This window comes from Cladosporium halotolerans (genome assembly GCF_011745625.1).
Source record: "Cladosporium halotolerans strain TM138-S3 chromosome Unknown Sca4, whole genome shotgun sequence".
Taxonomy (NCBI): Eukaryota; Fungi; Ascomycota; class Dothideomycetes; order Cladosporiales; family Cladosporiaceae; genus Cladosporium; species Cladosporium halotolerans.
The window spans coordinates 541,061-558,713 of NW_027191455.1; the positions used below are offsets into that span (position 1 = coordinate 541,061).

Here is a 17,653-nt window from a genome sequence, read left to right on the forward strand (position 1 = left end):
TCGGTCCTTTCGCTCCCTACAATATCCGCGATCATGGCGAGCTGGATCCCAAGCTCCATCCAAAAGCGGCTGCTGCGCTACGCACTCAACCGATCCGGTCTCCTCGATGTCACTGGGATCGACCTCGATAACCTTGACATCAGGTGGGGACGTAGGTCGACACTGGAGTTCAAGAACGTAGGACTGAACGTCGAGTACCTATCGGGCCTAGCCCACCTGCCTCCGAACTTGCGCCTTGAATCCGCGAGGATCTTGTTACTACGCTTGACGATACCCGCAGACCTTTTGAATTCGAGCATCTCTGTACTTTTGGATGGAGTGGAGATTGCCGCTAGGCTTGTTGAAGAGGAGGACAGAACATCTGCAGGGGCCGCGCGTGTGTCCGGAAGCGCGCAGAGCCCGTCACACAGAAAGACGACAAGGAGAATACACTCGCCTCCGCCGAGGCGTCATGGCGAAAGCCGCTTGCCTACAGCGGAAGATTTGGCAAAATCATTTCTTGCGGAAGAGCCTCCGGAAGAGCGTCAGGAGCTGGAAGCCTCAGTCGCGGCCAACTCAAAACCCATGGACGAATCCATATTCAGCGAGAGTAGCGACGGAAGCGACGTGGGTACTGGAGCAGCACCTGGTCTGCCTGGGTTCCTGTCGCACTGGCTACAGCGACTGGTTGACAGATTTCAATTAACGACCCGCGGCGTGCACGTCTCGCTGGACGTTGAATCTTCCTCCGAGAATTTCGATGCGGCGCCGACCAGTGTCATCGCGAAGCTCGATTCTCTAGATCTGCTTGCTGTACCTGACGGTTCTACCAAACGAGAAGTGAAACTCGGCAAGTTTTCGATCGAGCTCGTGGCCGACACTCAGCTTCTCTCCAGCCTCTCGCATGTTTCATCTCCCGCTTCTCCTACAACTAGTCGCGTGACCAAATCCAGTCGGCAATCCGATAGCGCTCGTGCATCAAGTCAATCAAATACTGCATCTGACCACCACTATCCGATGTCAAGCAATGATCTACTCTCCAGGTCTATCAATGAAGGTGTAGAGGAGCACACCGCCGCCTTCATGCAATCCAATACAAGCAGCCTGAGCGACATAGCTGATGAAGGTCAATCGCAAAGCTTCACTCAAGAAGCTGACATTCAAATGGGAGAATATAACATTAGCTGGACCTCTCGGCGCAGCCGAGGCGACGGTCCCACAGACGACCCTTGGAACCAACCAACAGAAGATGATCTCCCTGACTCACTTCTCTTGGGAATGAACCAACCACTGCCACAGTCGCGCTCCTCTGCTGCCTCGAGCTCACCCAGTCGGAGCAGGCGACCAATGTCTCCTTACGACCGAGGCTTCCAGAGTCCCGGATCGTGGCCACGTGCAGAGGAAAGTCCTCAGAGAAGTCGCATGCACCAAGGTCCAGGGTCTTGGCCTGCACTGGATCAAAGTCAGCACAGCATGTTTCAGTCTGTCGTGGCAGCCGCCGCTGACGAATCACCCGACCTCGCCGAAAACATTCGAAATCCGCTTGACACATCTCTAGATGAGTTACGTCGTTCTCAACTCGTGTCCTCGCCTGCGCAGTCCGCTGAAGAGAAAGACGTGCCTGGCCTTGAGCAATCTCGCTACTTCAGTCACGAAGAAGCTAAAAGTATCTATATGAGTGCCGTGGTTGACAACGACAACGATCAAAACCAGATGCCTGGTGCCTGGGAATCGGACATTGCATCAAGCGTGGCTCCTGAGGAATCTGCGAAACTCGAGGGAATCCCACAGTTTGACGAGGACCCTTCTAATTCACAGGTTTCTTCGATAGATCCTGAAACCCCTGAGACGCATGATGACCCCAATGTGCATTCAGAAGCTGCGACTCCGAGAGCGGGCACACCATCTCTTCCTAATACGTCAGGCGTACATTACGTGCCACCGGATGACAGAAAGTCGACCCTTCAGCTACTGTTTGTCGACACAGTATCTATTTTCGTATCCCAGTCCGCACCGGCGACGGTCGAGGCTCCCGCAGCACCCGCATCCCCCTCCATGATCGCGTCGCAAGCTGGCACACGGAGCTTGTCAATGTCCAGACCTGACATCCCAGGCGCATTCTCTGTCTACTCACAGATCTCAAGCTCGCAAAGGCGCGGCGAAGCCTCTTCAACAATCGGACGGGACGTGCCTGCTGCACAGCCACCAACAGCTTTGCCCTCGAACAATGTTGCTCCCGCCCTGGAAATACAAGTCGGTACAATCAAGCTACAGGCGGATCTTTCAACTGTACAGCTTCTCTATAAGCTGAGCTCTGTGCTGCCAGGTGCACCAGAAAGCGACAATAAAGCTCAGAACAAAGAAGGAAAGCAAGAAATGCATCTGTCAATGTCCGTTGAGCGGTTTCATGCATCTCTCCATCAACAAATTGAGCATCGTCTTGACCTGAAACATGAGAGAACCATCGATGTCGGGCTATTGAATCTCAGCATTCATCGCATCCGTGTTGATAGAGCACCATCTCAACAAAGCATTCGGCTGGGTATTTTGCAGTATAATGTTGGCGGCATGACAGTGCTGTCTTTCGACCAGGATCTGCCAGCTTTGGCAGAAAGCATGATCTTTGAAGACGATTTGCGTTTGTCTATTGACACAAGCAAGCGTACAAATCTGGACCGTCCGATCTCCAACATAGATATCAAGAGCCGACCAATCCGCATCGAGGTCGACCTTAGCGCGCTTGACATAGTCTTCAATGATTTTGGAGGAATCTCTGGAGTCCTGGACATCGGCAACTCCATTGCATCGAATGCTTCGCCATCGAATTCACCAGCGATTCCCGACCGATCGCAACGCGTGCGCTTTGAGGATGATGCTCAAGCAACCGCTACCTCTACAGAATACAAGGTAAACGCAAGCATAGCAGGCCTCACGACGGTGCTCGGCGCAGACTCGACCGCCGTCGTTCTGCAGTCATCTCCAATCAAAGCAGTTTACCGAGAGAAGGCGGCTTCTGTCCGATTTTCCAACTCACTGAGGCTTAGCGGACCATATCGCGATGGCAGCAATCACGCTCCTGTTCACGTTGACGTGGCGGGTCTATGGGTCTATTACTTCTTCACACCTCAGGAGCCGGATCTTGAGCGTCTGCTGGCGCTGATCACGCCATCAAAGGACAAGTATGACAACGACGACGACATCCTGATTGAAACGCTTTTGCGACAGAGACGGAAAGGCGCTTGTCTTCGAGTGAACATTGATGATATTAGGGCGAAGATTGACGACATGGCATGTCTGGATTCCCTGCAGGCACTTGGTACACAGTTTTCACGCCTGTCCGCGGTGACGAAGTATCTTCCCGAAGATGAGCGGCCAGGGTTGCTGAGTCTCGTCCGCGTCAAGCAAGTTGAGGCGAGGGTGCCTGTCAATGAACGCTTTGGAATAATGCGCGTGGCTTTCAGAGAATTACAGTGTGCTCATGTCGGTCTTCCGGCTTTGCTGGCATTATCACTGTCCAATATCAGCATGGGAAGAGCCGGCGGTCCCGAACTCGTTCATGCGCTCGTACCGCTAACCGGCGGCGATGATTTGCCCATGGTTATGGCCAGAGTGCTAGGCGATGAGGTCGAGCCAGTTGCGAAGATCAAGCTCTACAACGTCTGCGTAGAGTATAGCGTGGCGACTTTACTGGATCTGACAGGCAAGGGCCCAGACAGTGACGCGGAAGAGATCATCACGGAGCTGGCAACATCTGTTGCAGATTTGGCTCTCGGCGGACAAGAAGAGGACTGCGACCAGAGCGAAGTGACTCGAAGCGAACGTAAACTGCGCCTACATTTGCTGCTGCACAACTCTGCTGTAGGACTGACTCCTCAGAAGTCTCCTTCGAAGGGTCTCTTCATCTTGACGGACGCTCGACTCTCAACTATTGTGCCTGCATGCGACCCCATGGATGTCAATCTCGACCTTAGGCAGGCAGGCATTTTAATCACCGATGATGCCCTCGCTTCAAAATCTGCTGAACTCCAGGCTCCGCGCCGCAATCCTCCTGAGAGCACGGTAGTTGACGCTCGTGTATTGAACATGCTGTGGAAGGAAGGCTACGCGTCGGTCGGCTCAATCATGTCAGCCGTCATCAACACTCGCGTGAAGAAAGGCGTCCAGGGCGGGCAGGACTCGATCGAGGTGGACATTCGCAACGACTTCTTTCTCCTTGAAACTTGTGCAGATTCGACTCAGTCACTAACGGCAATCTTGGGCGGTCTCGCACCTCCCACGCCTCCAAGCAAACAGCCGAAGTATCTCACGGAGCCCATAACGCTCGATGACATGATCTCATCCCTCAGTGGCGACGCTTACGCCCAGCCAGAAAGGCCGATCGAGACCTTGTTCGATGCTGAAGACCCGCAAGATCCTGAGAGCGATTTCGCCGACGACCCAGATGGCATGCTCATGGATGCCGACATGAGTGAAAGCCTGTACGGGCCTGTCAGTGGCTTGATGGGGGATCTCGATGCAGACCAGCAGACAGACGCGGACTATGGAGAGACAGTGGAGAGCCTGCTTGAGGACGATCCTTTCGAGATGACAAATTCCCCTGACGACATGCCTTTCAGCGACAGTGCTCTCCTGCGAGACCTTCGGCAACAAGCCATGCCCGTGAAGCATCCCGAGCCAGTAGATCTTGGGAACTATGAGATCGAGGACTTGGGCTTTGATGCTCTTGGTGTAGAAGAGAAGGCCCTGGGAACAAAGCACCGGTTCAGCGCACCTACCTCTCGAAGGAACGTTGGGAGCAACGGCGCGTTTAAGAAGCAGCTGCCGTTCAAACTAAGACTGCGTGACGTGAACGCCACCTGGCATATGCATGATGGATACGACTGGCAGAAGACCCGGGATGGCATTACTGCTGCTGTTGAACATGTGGAGCAGCGAGCCGAAGAAAGGCTGGCTCGGCGCCGCCAGGCACGAGTCGAGCCTGAAGATGAGGAGTCTACCATCGGAGACTGCATGTTCAACTCTGTCTACATCACCGTGCCGAACAATATCACGGAAGCACCAGATATCAGACGAGGCATCAACCGTCAAATCGACGATTTTGCCAGCGAGACAGAGAGTATGCCAGTTTCTGGCATGTCGAGACCCACCACTTACTCGGCCGGTGGAAGACCAATCCGCCCAACGACTCGCAGACGTCTGAAGCTGGAGCGCAGCCGTTACCACAAGGTCTCTTTCGAATTGAAGGGCGTCTCGGTCGACATGAACGCATTACCGCCGGACAGCGGTGAGCTGCAAAGCTCCATCGATATTCGCCTAAAGCAGTTCGAGATCTTCGACAACGTCCCGACATCCACATGGAAGAAGTTCCTCACACAACAGCACCAGCATGGCACGCAGGAAATCGACAGACCTATGGTCCACATCGAACTCCTGAACAAGAAGACGATCCAGGAGCGTGACGCAACAGACCTCATGATCCACGTGGCCATTCAACCTCTGCGCCTACACGTCGACCAAGACGCACTGGACTTCATCACCCGCTTCACCGAATTCAAAGACAGCTCTGCCGACCCGCCCTCTCCATCCGACCAACCCTTTCTCTCCCGCGTCGAAGTCGACACCGTCGACCTCCAGCTCGACTACAAGCCCAAGAAAGTCGACTACGTCGGCCTGCGCTCCGGCCACACCAACGAATTCATGAACTTCGTCATCCTCGACGCCGCCCCCATCCGCCTGCGCCACGCCATCGTCTACGGCATCCGCGGCTTCGAGCCCTTGCACAAGACCCTCAACGACGTCTGGATGCCCGACGTCAAGCGCAACCAGCTCCCCACCATCCTCTCCGCCCTCGCGCCCGTCCGCAGCCTCGCGAACCTCGGCTCCGGCGTCCGCGACGTCGTCGCCATCCCCATTCGCGAGTATCGCCGCGACGGCCGCGTCGTGCGCTCCGTCCGCAAGGGCGCCTTCCACTTCGGCAAAACCACCGCCTCCGAGCTCGCCCGCCTCGGCGCCAAAGTCGCGATAGGAACGCAGACTCTGCTCGCCGGCGCGGAGGGCTTGCTCGCCTCCCCCAGTCCCCCCGCCGTTGCGCCCGGCGAAGACGACGACGCCGAGCCCCGCGCTTTCAGCGCCTACGCCGACCAGCCGCTCGGCGTCTTCGCGGGGCTGCGCTCCGCGCGCAGATTTCTGGAGCACGACTTACTGACGGCGCGCGACGCGCTGATCGCGGTGCAGGGCGAGGTGCTGGAGAGCGCGGGGCCGGGGGCGGCGGCCAGGGCGGTCGCGAGGCATGCGCCGACGGTGGTGCTGAGGCCGGTGATTGGGGCGAGCCGGGCGGTGGGGACGACGTTGTTGGGGGTCGGGAACCAGATTGATCGCGGTGGCGTGCGGAGGATGGAGGATGTGAGTATCTGTCTGCCTTTTGTTCCTCTTTCTGTTTCTGGCCTGGCGCCGTTCTGGATTTCGTGCTGACTTTTCATTGCAGAAATATAAGCGGCGCTGAAGCACGTCTGAGGCGGCTGAGAGTGGGGAGGATGGTGGAAGTGTTCACTAATGTTTCGATATTGGCACATGCGGATTATGGCACGCGGCGTTGGTATTTGGGAAGTATAGACTGAGGATGATTCTTGGGCGATACCCTTGATTAACACGAGAATGCATTTTGGAAGACGAGCGATTGATTCCTTAGTTTCTTCTTTCCCGATTGGGCAGAGGTCTGATTGGGGCACCACATCATAGAATCAGCAGAGAAGTTGTTGCGACCTGTCATCCCGACTCGTAGATCACGCCCAACGAGCACTTACCGTGCTGACCATCCTCGCTACGCAGCCCGAATATCTTGGTGAGCCATTTCAGGCATCAACTACCGATCGCCACACCCCAGCCCATCAGTCAGCATGCACCCTAGATATAAGGTGGCATTTCCCCGTACTGCCATGATCCTTGCTCCACTGACGACAAGGGGAACATCTCCCGGTGGCGGCAAAAAGCAAGAGCAGGCCACCAGGCTGCTGGTGAACCACCCGGACCACGAGCAATATCCGGCGGGGGTGTTAAATGCCAGTGCCACCGCGATCACCACGCACCCATGCTTAAGCTTAATGTTAATGTACTGTAGTGTAGTGCACGACTTCTCTCGCCCGGCCGTCAGATCGTGGAGCGCGACAGGGATGCCCAGGTGGTGGTGTAAGGTAGGGCTGAGCTGGCGGGACCTGCGCTGCACACGTGCGCCGGGGACGGGGCGCGCGGTGGCTATTGACTTACAGTTCACGCTCTCTTTCGCCTTGCCTGATCTTGGGCAGTGGTCACGGTCGTGGTCACGGTCGTGGTCACGGTCACGGTCACGGTCATGGCTACGGTCACGGTCCTCCACGGTGGTGATGACGTTGGCGGGGGATGGGTGGTAGGTGCCTCAGTGAGACACGCAGGCCCCGGGCGCGGGCTCGTACTGCGCTGCACGCACGTACGAGAGACAGGGCAAAACGGTCGCGCACGCTGTTTTGTGTGTTTTTGCAGATGCGCGAGCAGCGCTCCAGACGTGAGGTCTCAGACATCCGCGAGGCGGTGCTGCTGATCGCAGGTCGGGAAGTCGGAAAGGAGTAGCTGACTTCCGGGCCTACCCCAGGTACGAAGGTACGCGCAGCCGGAAAGTGCAGGACCGCGAGCCATGACGGCTGGACTATTGGCTCTCTCGTGGGCGTTTCAGGTGGTGAGGTGCCAGGGGCATGCCTGCTCGCGATGGGCTGCGGCGGCGGTCCGATGGGCGGGCGGGAAGTCAATGCGTAGGGTGGAGTCGCGAGAGGCTCGTGCTTGGCGCGTTGGGTTTAGATGTCGCTAGCGTTCGAGCAGTTGGCTGGAGGTGGTGCTGCGTGCTATAGGGCTTGCTGTGGGAGTATATGCTCGAATGGTATTTTGGGCGCGAGAGGGTTCGCGCTGTCGGTTTGACTATTGGAGATAGCGAATGGATCTCGCCCGGACGAGACATCAGGGGCCGTTCTGCGATGCCCGAGGCGAGATGACATGTCTGACTCTGCGGCGCGTGGGCGAGACGCTTTCGGTGCTTGCTCTACGCGTCTGGGGCATGGTTCGTTAGGTTTGTCTCGCGCCTGCGGTACAACAATGCGCCTCTGAGCTCATGAGGGGCGGCATGCGATGCGGGAATGACGGCGGTGCCAGTGGGTAAGCACCTCGCTGCCGGTGTGTCTGTTGTGTTTGGCATGTGAAGGCTACGTTACAGTACAGTACTGCGACGGCAGCATAGCGCACATGGCTGGGAGTTGCGTGACTGCCGCCCGCACACGCCGTCCATGCTCGCCGCACGCGCCCAACGCGCCTGTCGTGGCCGCTTGGCGCCATCATCATCGACGGCGACATCGACGAGAGGGTGGTGCAGGGGCCGTGGGCAGGGCGGCGGCGTGGGCGTGGGCGTGGGCGTGTGAACGTGCGGCGGCGTGGCTCGCTGCTCGGAGATTAGGGCGCAGCCCAGCCACCTGCAACCGCCGCCAGCGCCAGCGAGCGACGCTGCGCTCGACTCGGGTCGATGCGCAACTCCTGGCCCACCCGCCCCAGCCTGCCGCTATCTCTCTGCTGCACCTCCACCACCACCGCCGCCGCCGCCTCCTCCTCCTCTTCTGGCGTCAAGCGAGTGCACGTCGCCGCCCTCCCTCCCTCCGTCCGCCGTGCACGTGAGCCAGCAGCGACGACCCGCCCGGCCTCGCGACCGCACTGCGCCCTCACGCCGCCTCGCCCACCCACGCGCTCGCGCTTACTCGCGCCCTGCAGCACGCAGCAGCCTCCTGCGGCCCAGACACCGATCCCAGCTTGTCTGCGCAGCAACCGCCCAAGTCGCCTCTGCCCGTGCCGTCCAGCGCCCGCCGCCGCCGCTGCCGTGCAGTAACAACAGAAGGAGACAGCGCGACCTGACCGCGTTTTGCTTGTGACCTGCTGCCCGCCCAATCGTCGCCAGCCGACCACCGCCAGCACGCACTCCGCCCACCGCAACCCGCGCGCACCACGCTCGTTACCACGACCGCGCCCGAATCCTGCCCTGTTTATCCCGGCCCGCCGCCGCGCACATCGACACTCTGCATCCTCTGTTGCTGTTTCGCTTACCGAGCCTGCATGATACCGTGTAGCGCATGCTTTTGCATAGGTCCGACTCCCGCATATCCCGATCTCCACAGACCGACTCCTTCCTCGAGAGCCAGGAGTCCAGCAGCGCGCGAGTGAGGCCTGGCATTCCCCAGAGCCATGTCTTCGGCTGCAGTGCAGCAGAGCGGCACGCCTCAGCAATACCAGCAGCCACTCTACTCTTCCGAACACACCGCCAGTCTTCCACCGACTTCGCCAGTCTCTCGGCGGAACGGGAGAAACAGCACCGACGCTGCCGCCTATGGAGTCCCAGGATCACCATCAAGAATGACACCGTCCCGCACGCCTCACGACGAGATGTCTAATTCGACATACGAGCGTTTCTACCCCGACTCGGCGGGCTCGAGAGGGCAGCACGCCGCATTGCCCATACGTACCTCCGCTCAGCCGCCCGCACAGTCACCTACGGCGGCGTCATATGATAACCGACCATACAGCGCAAGAGCGACGTACGACGGCACAGGGTACAGCAGTCAGGATGACCGCGACAGGCGGCGTAGCCACCGCTCACCGCACGACTCTCCTGCCCAGCCTAGCAGTAGCCGCAGCCAGCGGTCACGTCAGGTACCCGCACAGAGTCGATCACAGACCGCTGTTGGCCAGCCGCCAGTTAACACGGAGCTGCCCCGCGAGAACAGTACCGTGATCAACCGCATTGTCGTTGACGACCCTTCCTCAGATGTTGCTCGCGAGAATGCCCGGATCGCGGAGGCACGTCCGCATACAGTCGGCACCGAGATGGCTCCACCGGGCGGCCTTGGGCTGGTAGGAGAATCAGGTGTGCCGGATTCTAGCCGACCCTCTTCTAACCAGCGTAGTCGACAAGAGCATCTCAAGGGATCCTCCCACCGCAAAGAGGTCAAGTTCGGTGACTACATCCTCGGGCAAACGCTGGGTGAGGGTGAGTTCGGCAAGGTGAAAATGGGTTGGAAGAAGGACGGCGGAGTGCAGGTGGCTATCAAGCTGATCAGGAAAGAGAGTCTTGCGGGTAATGCGACTCGCTTGCCCAAAATATACCGCGAGATCTCCATCCTCAAGGAGCTGCAACACCCGAATATTGTTCGCTTGCACGAATTCGTCGAGACGGAGCGACACATGGGAATCATTCTCGAGTACGCATCCGGGGGTGAGCTTTTCGACTACATCCTGAACCACCGCTATCTGAAAGATCCGGCCGCGAGACGGCTATTTGCTCAGCTGGTATCTGGTGTCGGGTACCTGCATAAAAAGGGTATTGTACACCGCGACTTGAAGCTCGAGAACTTGCTGCTGGATCGACACAAGAACATCATCATCACTGATTTTGGCTTTGCAAACACCTTCAACCCTAGAGACGAACTCAGCCAGATGCAAGAAGACCGGGTCAGCGATAAGGACTTCGTTAAGCGGGAAGGCCTTGACATCCAGAACAAGGAAGGTTTCAGGCGAGGCGATCTGATGCAGACAAGCTGTGGCAGCCCTTGTTACGCCGCGCCCGAGCTTGTTGTTAGTGACGGCTTGTACACGGGCAGGAAAGTGGACGTTTGGAGTTGCGGTGTCATTCTGGTGAGTCTAGAAGTGATTCTGATGTTCTTTACATTGCGTCACGCCTATTGAACGCACACCGTCTGATTTCAGAGAACTAATTAAATCACAGTACGCCATGCTTGCCGGATACCTTCCTTTCGACGACGATCCCGCCAACCCGGAGGGTGACAACATCAACCTTCTCTACAAATACATTGTTTCGACACCCCTTACTTTCCCCGAGTACGTCACGCCACACGCCCGTGACCTTTTGCGACGCATTCTTGTGCCGGATCCCCGAAGACGCGCGGATCTTTTCGAAGTCGCCAGGCATAGCTGGCTTAGCGAGTACAGTCATGTTGTTGGATTCATTGGTAGCAATAACAAGGGTGAGGAGATTATCAAGTCAGCACAGACACCAGAGCCGGAGCCCGTTGCGCTCGGTCGCAGCGCTTCGGTCAGGGAACCTCAAAGCAGGACTCCATCCGCGTCTGCTGCTACTTCCAAGCAGCAGCCTTTGGAGACATTGGAGGAACGCAAGACCACACGCGACGCAAAGAGAAGGACCGTCCAAGTCGAATATGTTGCACCAAACGCGACCCATGCCCGAGGCGAGACAAGCCCGATCCCTCCTCAGCAGGCGACCGTCCCGATTGCTGGAGCTGGCCGGACCAGGGCGAGGCCAGAGGCTCAAGGGCCTGTGGAGGTCGTTCCGTCTGCGCAAACGCAACAGGTACCACGCAAAGAGGTTGGATCTCAAGCCATGCCGCCTCCCTCACGTTCTGGCCGCGACCAAGGCAGAGCGGTCTCAGACTCGACTGCCCTGAACAACCAGCCTATTTCTACTGCCAGGCCAGTTACTCGTGGCACTCTTGCATCTCGCGGCAATTCGTACAGCCAGCCTGCCGTGGCGACGCCCACGGCCGAGAATGCGCAGGGTCACTTCTCTCGACCAAAATCCGGATCTGGTTATATCATCTCTGGATCCATGCCTCCCCCAGGCTCTTCGCCGGCGCCAGCGGATAGCATCAATGGCAGTCAGCAGAGCGTGTCGCAGATGCAACACGCCCAGCAGCTGCCGCAATCAACTCAGCGTGGCCACAAGCGCAGCTCTACGCTCGGAAGCCTCACTGACCGCGTGCTCGGACGCACCAACTCGCGCAGGCAATCGCAACAAGCACAAGAAGGTGGCACACCCACAGAGAAGAAAGACCGCAGGCACCCGCCTGTCAGCATGAAGAACACCATGGTAAACGTCGAGGATGGTGGACGCAGGCCGTCTACAGACAGTCGGCGAAGCAGCTTCCAATTCCTGCGCAAGAACTCTGAAGCGCAGGCCGACAGCCGCCGAAACAGCCGAAGGTTTTCTTTCTTGCCAGGCAGCTTGAGCATGAACAGTTTCGCCAGCAGGCCCGTCACGGAGAGTGGCCCTTCACGCAGCGGCCGCCCGTCCAGCAGGGGCATGGCCTTCGGCCGGGGCGCATCCCGCAGCCCCAGCCGCAGCGTGAACTCTCCCGCTCCGCAGTATCACGATGGCGATCTCCAGGCACAAAAAGCAGCGAACAGACGCTCTGGTGTCCCGCAAGACAAGGCCTTGCCTTACCTGCCTCAGCATTCCGCCCGCACTCCGCCTCCCATGCAGCAGCAGCAGCGCAAACAATACCGCGAAGATGGATACGGAAACCCGCAGCAAGAGCCCATCGAGCGCTTCTACACGCCGAATCAAGACTTCTCCGCTCTGCCATCCGCATCCTCGGAAGTCCAGCCTCACTTCCCCGCCAGCAGGTCGCCATACCCGCCCTCTGTGCAGTCTCACTCGCAGCAGCCGTACCGCGGCGACGGCTACGCGCCCGCCTCGTCTATCGGCGAGCACGACGGCGCCGAGCCCCAGATGTCGAACATCCGTCCAAACCAACGCCGCTTCGGCGACGCGTACGACAAGGGCCACGACGGAAGCAGCAGCGGCGCCAGGAGGGTGATGGACTTCTTCCGCAGGAGGGGCAGGGAGCGAGGCGGCGACTGAAGCCTGAGCGTGGGCTGGCTTTGCGTGGTTGTATCTTGTCCCGTTTTATGGGAGTTTCTCTTTCCTCAACTCTTCTTCTTCTAACACAACACTACTGGCATGTGTCTCTCGGACAACCGAGAGGTATTGTAATGAGCGAGCCTGAGGGGAGATCGGGGCATTTTGGCCTTCTTTCCTCATCGTCTTCACTTCTCATCGGCCGGGCTGTTACTTTTTTTTTTTGGGCCACGGGTTTGGTTTTTCCTTTTCTTTTGGGACGCACAGCGAAGGAGTTTACAAGGGCTTTTCTTTCTCTTGTTTTGTCTAATGGGAGGTTGTTACTTTAGAGAGAGAAGAGAGGTGCGGATCAGGTGCAGAGAATGCAATTATGGGATTCCTTGGTGGCTTTGTTTCCGGGATCGTTTTCCATGCTCATGCTCGTGCTCGTACTTGACTATTGTGGAAGTGAGTGGGGACGTGTTCTTCGGTAAACGGCATTCGTTTCTAAGAACGGTTATTAATAAACACCCCGGGAGTCGGCTCCGGGTGTGGGAATCAGACCCTCCACAGACGAAGGAAACGCATGCACATGCAAGCCATCTCCCCTCCACGAGGCCATCGCAACAGCCCGTCTAGGCCGCGACACACGCATCTGTACTGCACATGCACCCACGCAGCGCCACCACGTTGCCCAGGCAGGGCTGAAGTGCCCGCATTCCCTTTGCGGCCGGAGAGTTCGGTGCCGGAGGCGCGTGAGGCGCTCGGTTCGCCGCGGGGGCTGGGCCCAACTCTAATCGAGACACACGGTCGAGCGTTGCTGCGACGGCTTGTCTTGTCTCGTCTCCAGAGAGAGTGCTCGCCTCCTGCGCTCGCTTGCGAATCCGCGAACGCCGAGGGTTTCTGCTACCACCACCACGCCTCTCTCCCATTGCTCCCGTTCCTTTCTGCACATACACACTCCATCCCATATCGCATACCGGCCGCACGTTCACTGTATATTTTTCTTTTACTACTCGCGGAGCGTTCTTCGCTCTGGCCACTGCTGCGATCGATCTCTAGCTAGGGGATCACTCCTCGCTTCGCCACTCTCGCTTCGCTTCCGCTATCTCTTGGGTCCCTGACCTTGGACTCCTGCAACCGCACCGCACGGCACCGCAGATCGCCTCTTACCGAGGAGCCCTTCTCGGGGACACCTTCTCACCAACTACCCTATCCACTCCCGCCGAGCGACCTGAGAAACACCAGAAACCCAACCCCAAACACCGCGCCTCGCGCAACGCGCGCCACAAAGCCTTCCCCTCCGTCGCCGCTTACAAAGAACCCCAACCCGCCTGAGGCCCCAAAATAAACATCCACGCGGACACCCGCTTTGTCGCCTCCGAAACAATCTCCCGCCCACCATGGCGCCCGCCGCCCCGCACATGACGACCACGACGCTCAAGGTCGGCGGCATGACCTGCGGCGCCTGCACGTCCGCCGTCGAGTCCGGGCTGCAGGCGCTCGAGGGCGTCGGCTCCGTCTCCGTCAGCCTGGTCATGGAGCGCGCCGTCGTCGCGCACGATGCGGCTAGAGTCTCGGCAGCCGAGATCAGGGAGGTCGTGGAGGATAGGGGGTTTGAGGCAGAGGTTTTGGCGAGCGATGGGCCTGGCGAGGACGAGCAGGGGGAGGATGAAGAGGAGGGGTTGTTGGTAGGGGAGGAAGTCCAGGGGGGTCTGAGGACGACGACGGTCAAGGTGGGCGGCATGACGTGCGGGGCGTGCACGTCGGCTGTCGAGGGCGCGTTCAGGGATGTCGCGGGCGTGAAGACGTTTAGCATTTCGCTGCTTTCGGAGCGCGCGGTGGTCGAGCACGACGCGGGATTGCTGGCGCCGGAGAAGGTCGTGGAGTTGATTGAGGACACGGGCTTTGATGCGGAGATCGTGGACAGCAAAGAGGCGGAGCCGGTTGTTGGGGCGGGGAAGTCGAGGCGGCGGAGCATAAAGAGGAAGCTTGTTACGACGACGGTTGCTATTGAGGGCATGACGTGCGGAGCTTGCACGTCGGCGGTCGAGGGCGGGTTTAAGGAGGTGGAGGGTCTGGTGCAGTTCAATATCAGCTTGCTGGCCGAGCGTGCGGTTCTGGTACACGACCCGGAGAAGCTTTCTGCGGCGCAGATCGTGGAGGCGATTGAGGACAGAGGATTCGATGCGACGGTCGTGTCGAGCGTGGAAGAGGGCGTGCAGACTTCTTCGACGAACGCGACTGTGTTGTTGAAGGTGTACGGTCTCCCGAGCCCGGAGTCTGCGGCCGACCTGCAACAATTACTCGCGAACATTCCTGGCATCTCCTCTGCGAACATCAACTTTTCTACGACCCGCACGACGATCGTGCACTCGCCTTCGCGCATCGGCCTGCGAGCGATAGTCGAGGCCATTGAGAAGGCTGGCTACAATGCGCTCGTCGCAGACTCGGACGATAACAACGCCCAGCTGGAATCTCTCTCCAAGACGAAAGAGATCCAAGGATGGTATCGGGCCCTCAAGATCTCGCTCGCTTTCGCCATTCCTGTCTTCCTCATCAGCATGATCTTCCCCATGTTCCTCCCTTTCCTGGATATCGGCAGCGTCAAGGTCCCGATTATCCCTGGTCTTTGGCTCGGCGATGTGATTTGTCTCATTTTGACGATCCCAGTTCAATTCGGCATTGGTCGTAGATTCTACGTCAGTGCGTTCCGGTCGCTTAAGCACAAATCGCCTACGATGGACGTGCTGGTTGTGCTGGGTACGAGCGCCGCTTTCTTCTTCAGCTGCGCCGCCATGCTAGTCTCTATCTTCACGGCGCAACACACGAGACCTGCCACTACTTTCGATACCAGCACCATGTTGATCACTTTCATTCTTCTCGGACGATTCCTGGAGAACCGCGCGAAGGGCGAGACAAGCAAGGCGCTTAGTAGGCTCATGAGTCTGGCTCCTTCGACCGCGTTGATCTATGCCGACCCTATCGCTGCCGCGAAGATGGCGGAAGGCTGGGGCGCTGAAATCGTAGAGCAGAGCGAGAAGGCCGACGAGAAGGAGACGACCAACTCCGCAATTGAGGAGAAGACTGTCCCCACGGAACTCATTGAGGTTGGCGACGTCGTCATCCTCAAGCCCGGTGACAAGATCCCCGCTGACGGCACCGTGACCCGCGGCGAGAGCTACGTCGACGAGAGCATGGTGACTGGAGAAGCCATGCCGGTCCTCAAGAAACAAGATTCAACCCTCATGGCTGGCACGGTCAACGGCGCCGGTCGCATGGACTTCAAAGTCACTCGTGCCGGCAGAGACACTCAGCTCAGCCAGATCGTACGCTTGGTGCAAGAGGCGCAAACCAGCCGTGCGCCTATTCAGCGCATGGCGGACATGGTGGCGGGCTACTTTGTTCCTATTATCATCACGCTCGGTCTTGCTACTTTCGTCGCTTGGATGGTGCTCAGCCACCTGCTGCCTCATCCGCCTGCCATCTTCCTCAAGGAGGCTAGTGGTGGCAGGGTCATGGTATGCGTGAAGCTATGCATTGCGGTCATTGTTTTTGCTTGCCCTTGCGCGCTTGGCTTGGCTACTCCTACAGCTGTCATGGTTGGCACTGGTGTGGGCGCAGAGCAGGGCATTTTGGTCAAGGGTGGTGCTGCGCTTGAGACTGCGACCAAGGTTAGCCACATCGTTCTCGACAAGACTGGCACTCTTACTATGGGTAAAATGAGCGTCTCAGGTGCTCAGATCAAGGATGGCTGGGAGTCGAGCGCAGAACAGACGAGACTCTGGTGGACTATTGTTGGTCTTGCAGAGATGAACAGCGAGCACCCTATCGCTCGTGCCATTCTTCTCGGCGCAAAGAGTCACCTTGGGCTTGGTCCGGATGGAACCCTCGAAGGTAGCACCGGCGAGTTTTCGACGACTGTCGGCAAGGGTGTCTCTGCTACTGTTGAGCCAGCGGCTTCCATGGGTCGCAAGCGATACCAGGTCTTGATCGGCAACGCATCCTACCTCCGAAACCAAGGCATCGATGTGGCAGCCTCGAACGAGGAAGCTTATGACGAACCAGAGTCTCCTAGCCTGGACGGTCCTTCATCTTCGAAGACTGCCCAGCACGCCGGCATCACGACCATCCACACTGCTATCGACAGCACCTACACTGGCACAATCTCTCTTTCCGACATTCTCAAGCCCTCCGCCCGTGCCGCCATCGCCGCCCTCCAAAGCATGAAGATCTCCGCCTCCCTCGTCACCGGCGACCAAGAAGCCGCCGCCCAGCACGTCGCCGCCCTCGTCGGCATCCCGCCCTCCAACGTGCACGCCGGCGTCCTCCCCAGCGGCAAGCAAGAGATCATCGAATCCCTGCAGGCGTCCGGCCACATCGTCGCCATGGTCGGCGACGGCATCAACGACTCGCCCGCGCTCGCGACGGCCAACGTCGGCATCTCGCTCGCTTCCGGCACCGACGTCGCCATGGAGGCCGCCGACATCGTCCTCATGAAGCCCACCCAGCTCCTCGACATCCCGGCCTCCCTGCACCTCAGCAAGACCATCTTCCGCCGCATCAAGTACAACCTCCTCCTGTCTTGCGTCTACAACGCCGTCGGCTTGCCCGTCGCAATGGGTTTCTTGCTGCCCTGGGGTGTTACTCTGCCGCCGCTTGCGGCTGGTGCTGCAATGGCTTGTTCGAGTGTTACTGTTGTTGTGTCTTCCCTGCTTCTCAAGTTCTGGCGCCGCCCGGGCTGGATGGTGGAGCAAGAGGAAGCAGAGTTCAGGAACGCCGCCTCGAAGTTCGGCTTGTGGTCGCTCGTCGGCCAGGCCAGAGACGCGATCCGCGGCCGCAAGGAGAAGAGGAGGGACGCCGAGGGCGAGAGGGGCGCGTACGTGCAGCTCGATACTTACGAGCCGGTATGAGCGTCCTCATACATTTTCTTGTGTACATGTTGTCTCGTTTTTGTTGTTTGCATTTGGGATCCAGCGCTGGTGTTTTTGTGTGGGAAACGCACATGTGAGATTACAT

The 17,653-nt window shown here is 58.5% G+C and overlaps 3 protein-coding genes across 3 annotated transcripts; all 3 read left to right on the forward strand.

Moving 5' to 3' along the window:
- Nucleotides 1-33: 33 nt before the first annotated feature.
- WHR41_01651 (uncharacterized protein) lies at nt 34-6,481 on the forward strand (the record flags this gene model as incomplete). Its single annotated transcript, XM_069370257.1, has 2 exons — nt 34-6,381; nt 6,464-6,481. The coding sequence occupies 2 exons, from the start codon at nt 34-36 to the stop codon at nt 6,479-6,481; spliced, it is 6,366 nt and encodes a 2,121-aa protein (XP_069232826.1).
- Nucleotides 6,482-9,228: 2,747 nt separating this feature from the next.
- On the forward strand, nt 9,229-12,658 carry WHR41_01652 (uncharacterized protein; the record flags this gene model as incomplete). Its single annotated transcript, XM_069370258.1, has 2 exons — nt 9,229-10,674; nt 10,766-12,658. The coding sequence occupies 2 exons, from the start codon at nt 9,229-9,231 to the stop codon at nt 12,656-12,658; spliced, it is 3,339 nt and encodes a 1,112-aa protein (XP_069232827.1).
- Nucleotides 12,659-14,037: 1,379 nt separating this feature from the next.
- On the forward strand, nt 14,038-17,547 carry WHR41_01653 (uncharacterized protein; the record flags this gene model as incomplete). Its single annotated transcript, XM_069370259.1, has 1 exon — nt 14,038-17,547. The coding sequence occupies one exon, from the start codon at nt 14,038-14,040 to the stop codon at nt 17,545-17,547; it is 3,510 nt and encodes a 1,169-aa protein (XP_069232828.1).
- Nucleotides 17,548-17,653: the final 106 nt, after the last annotated feature.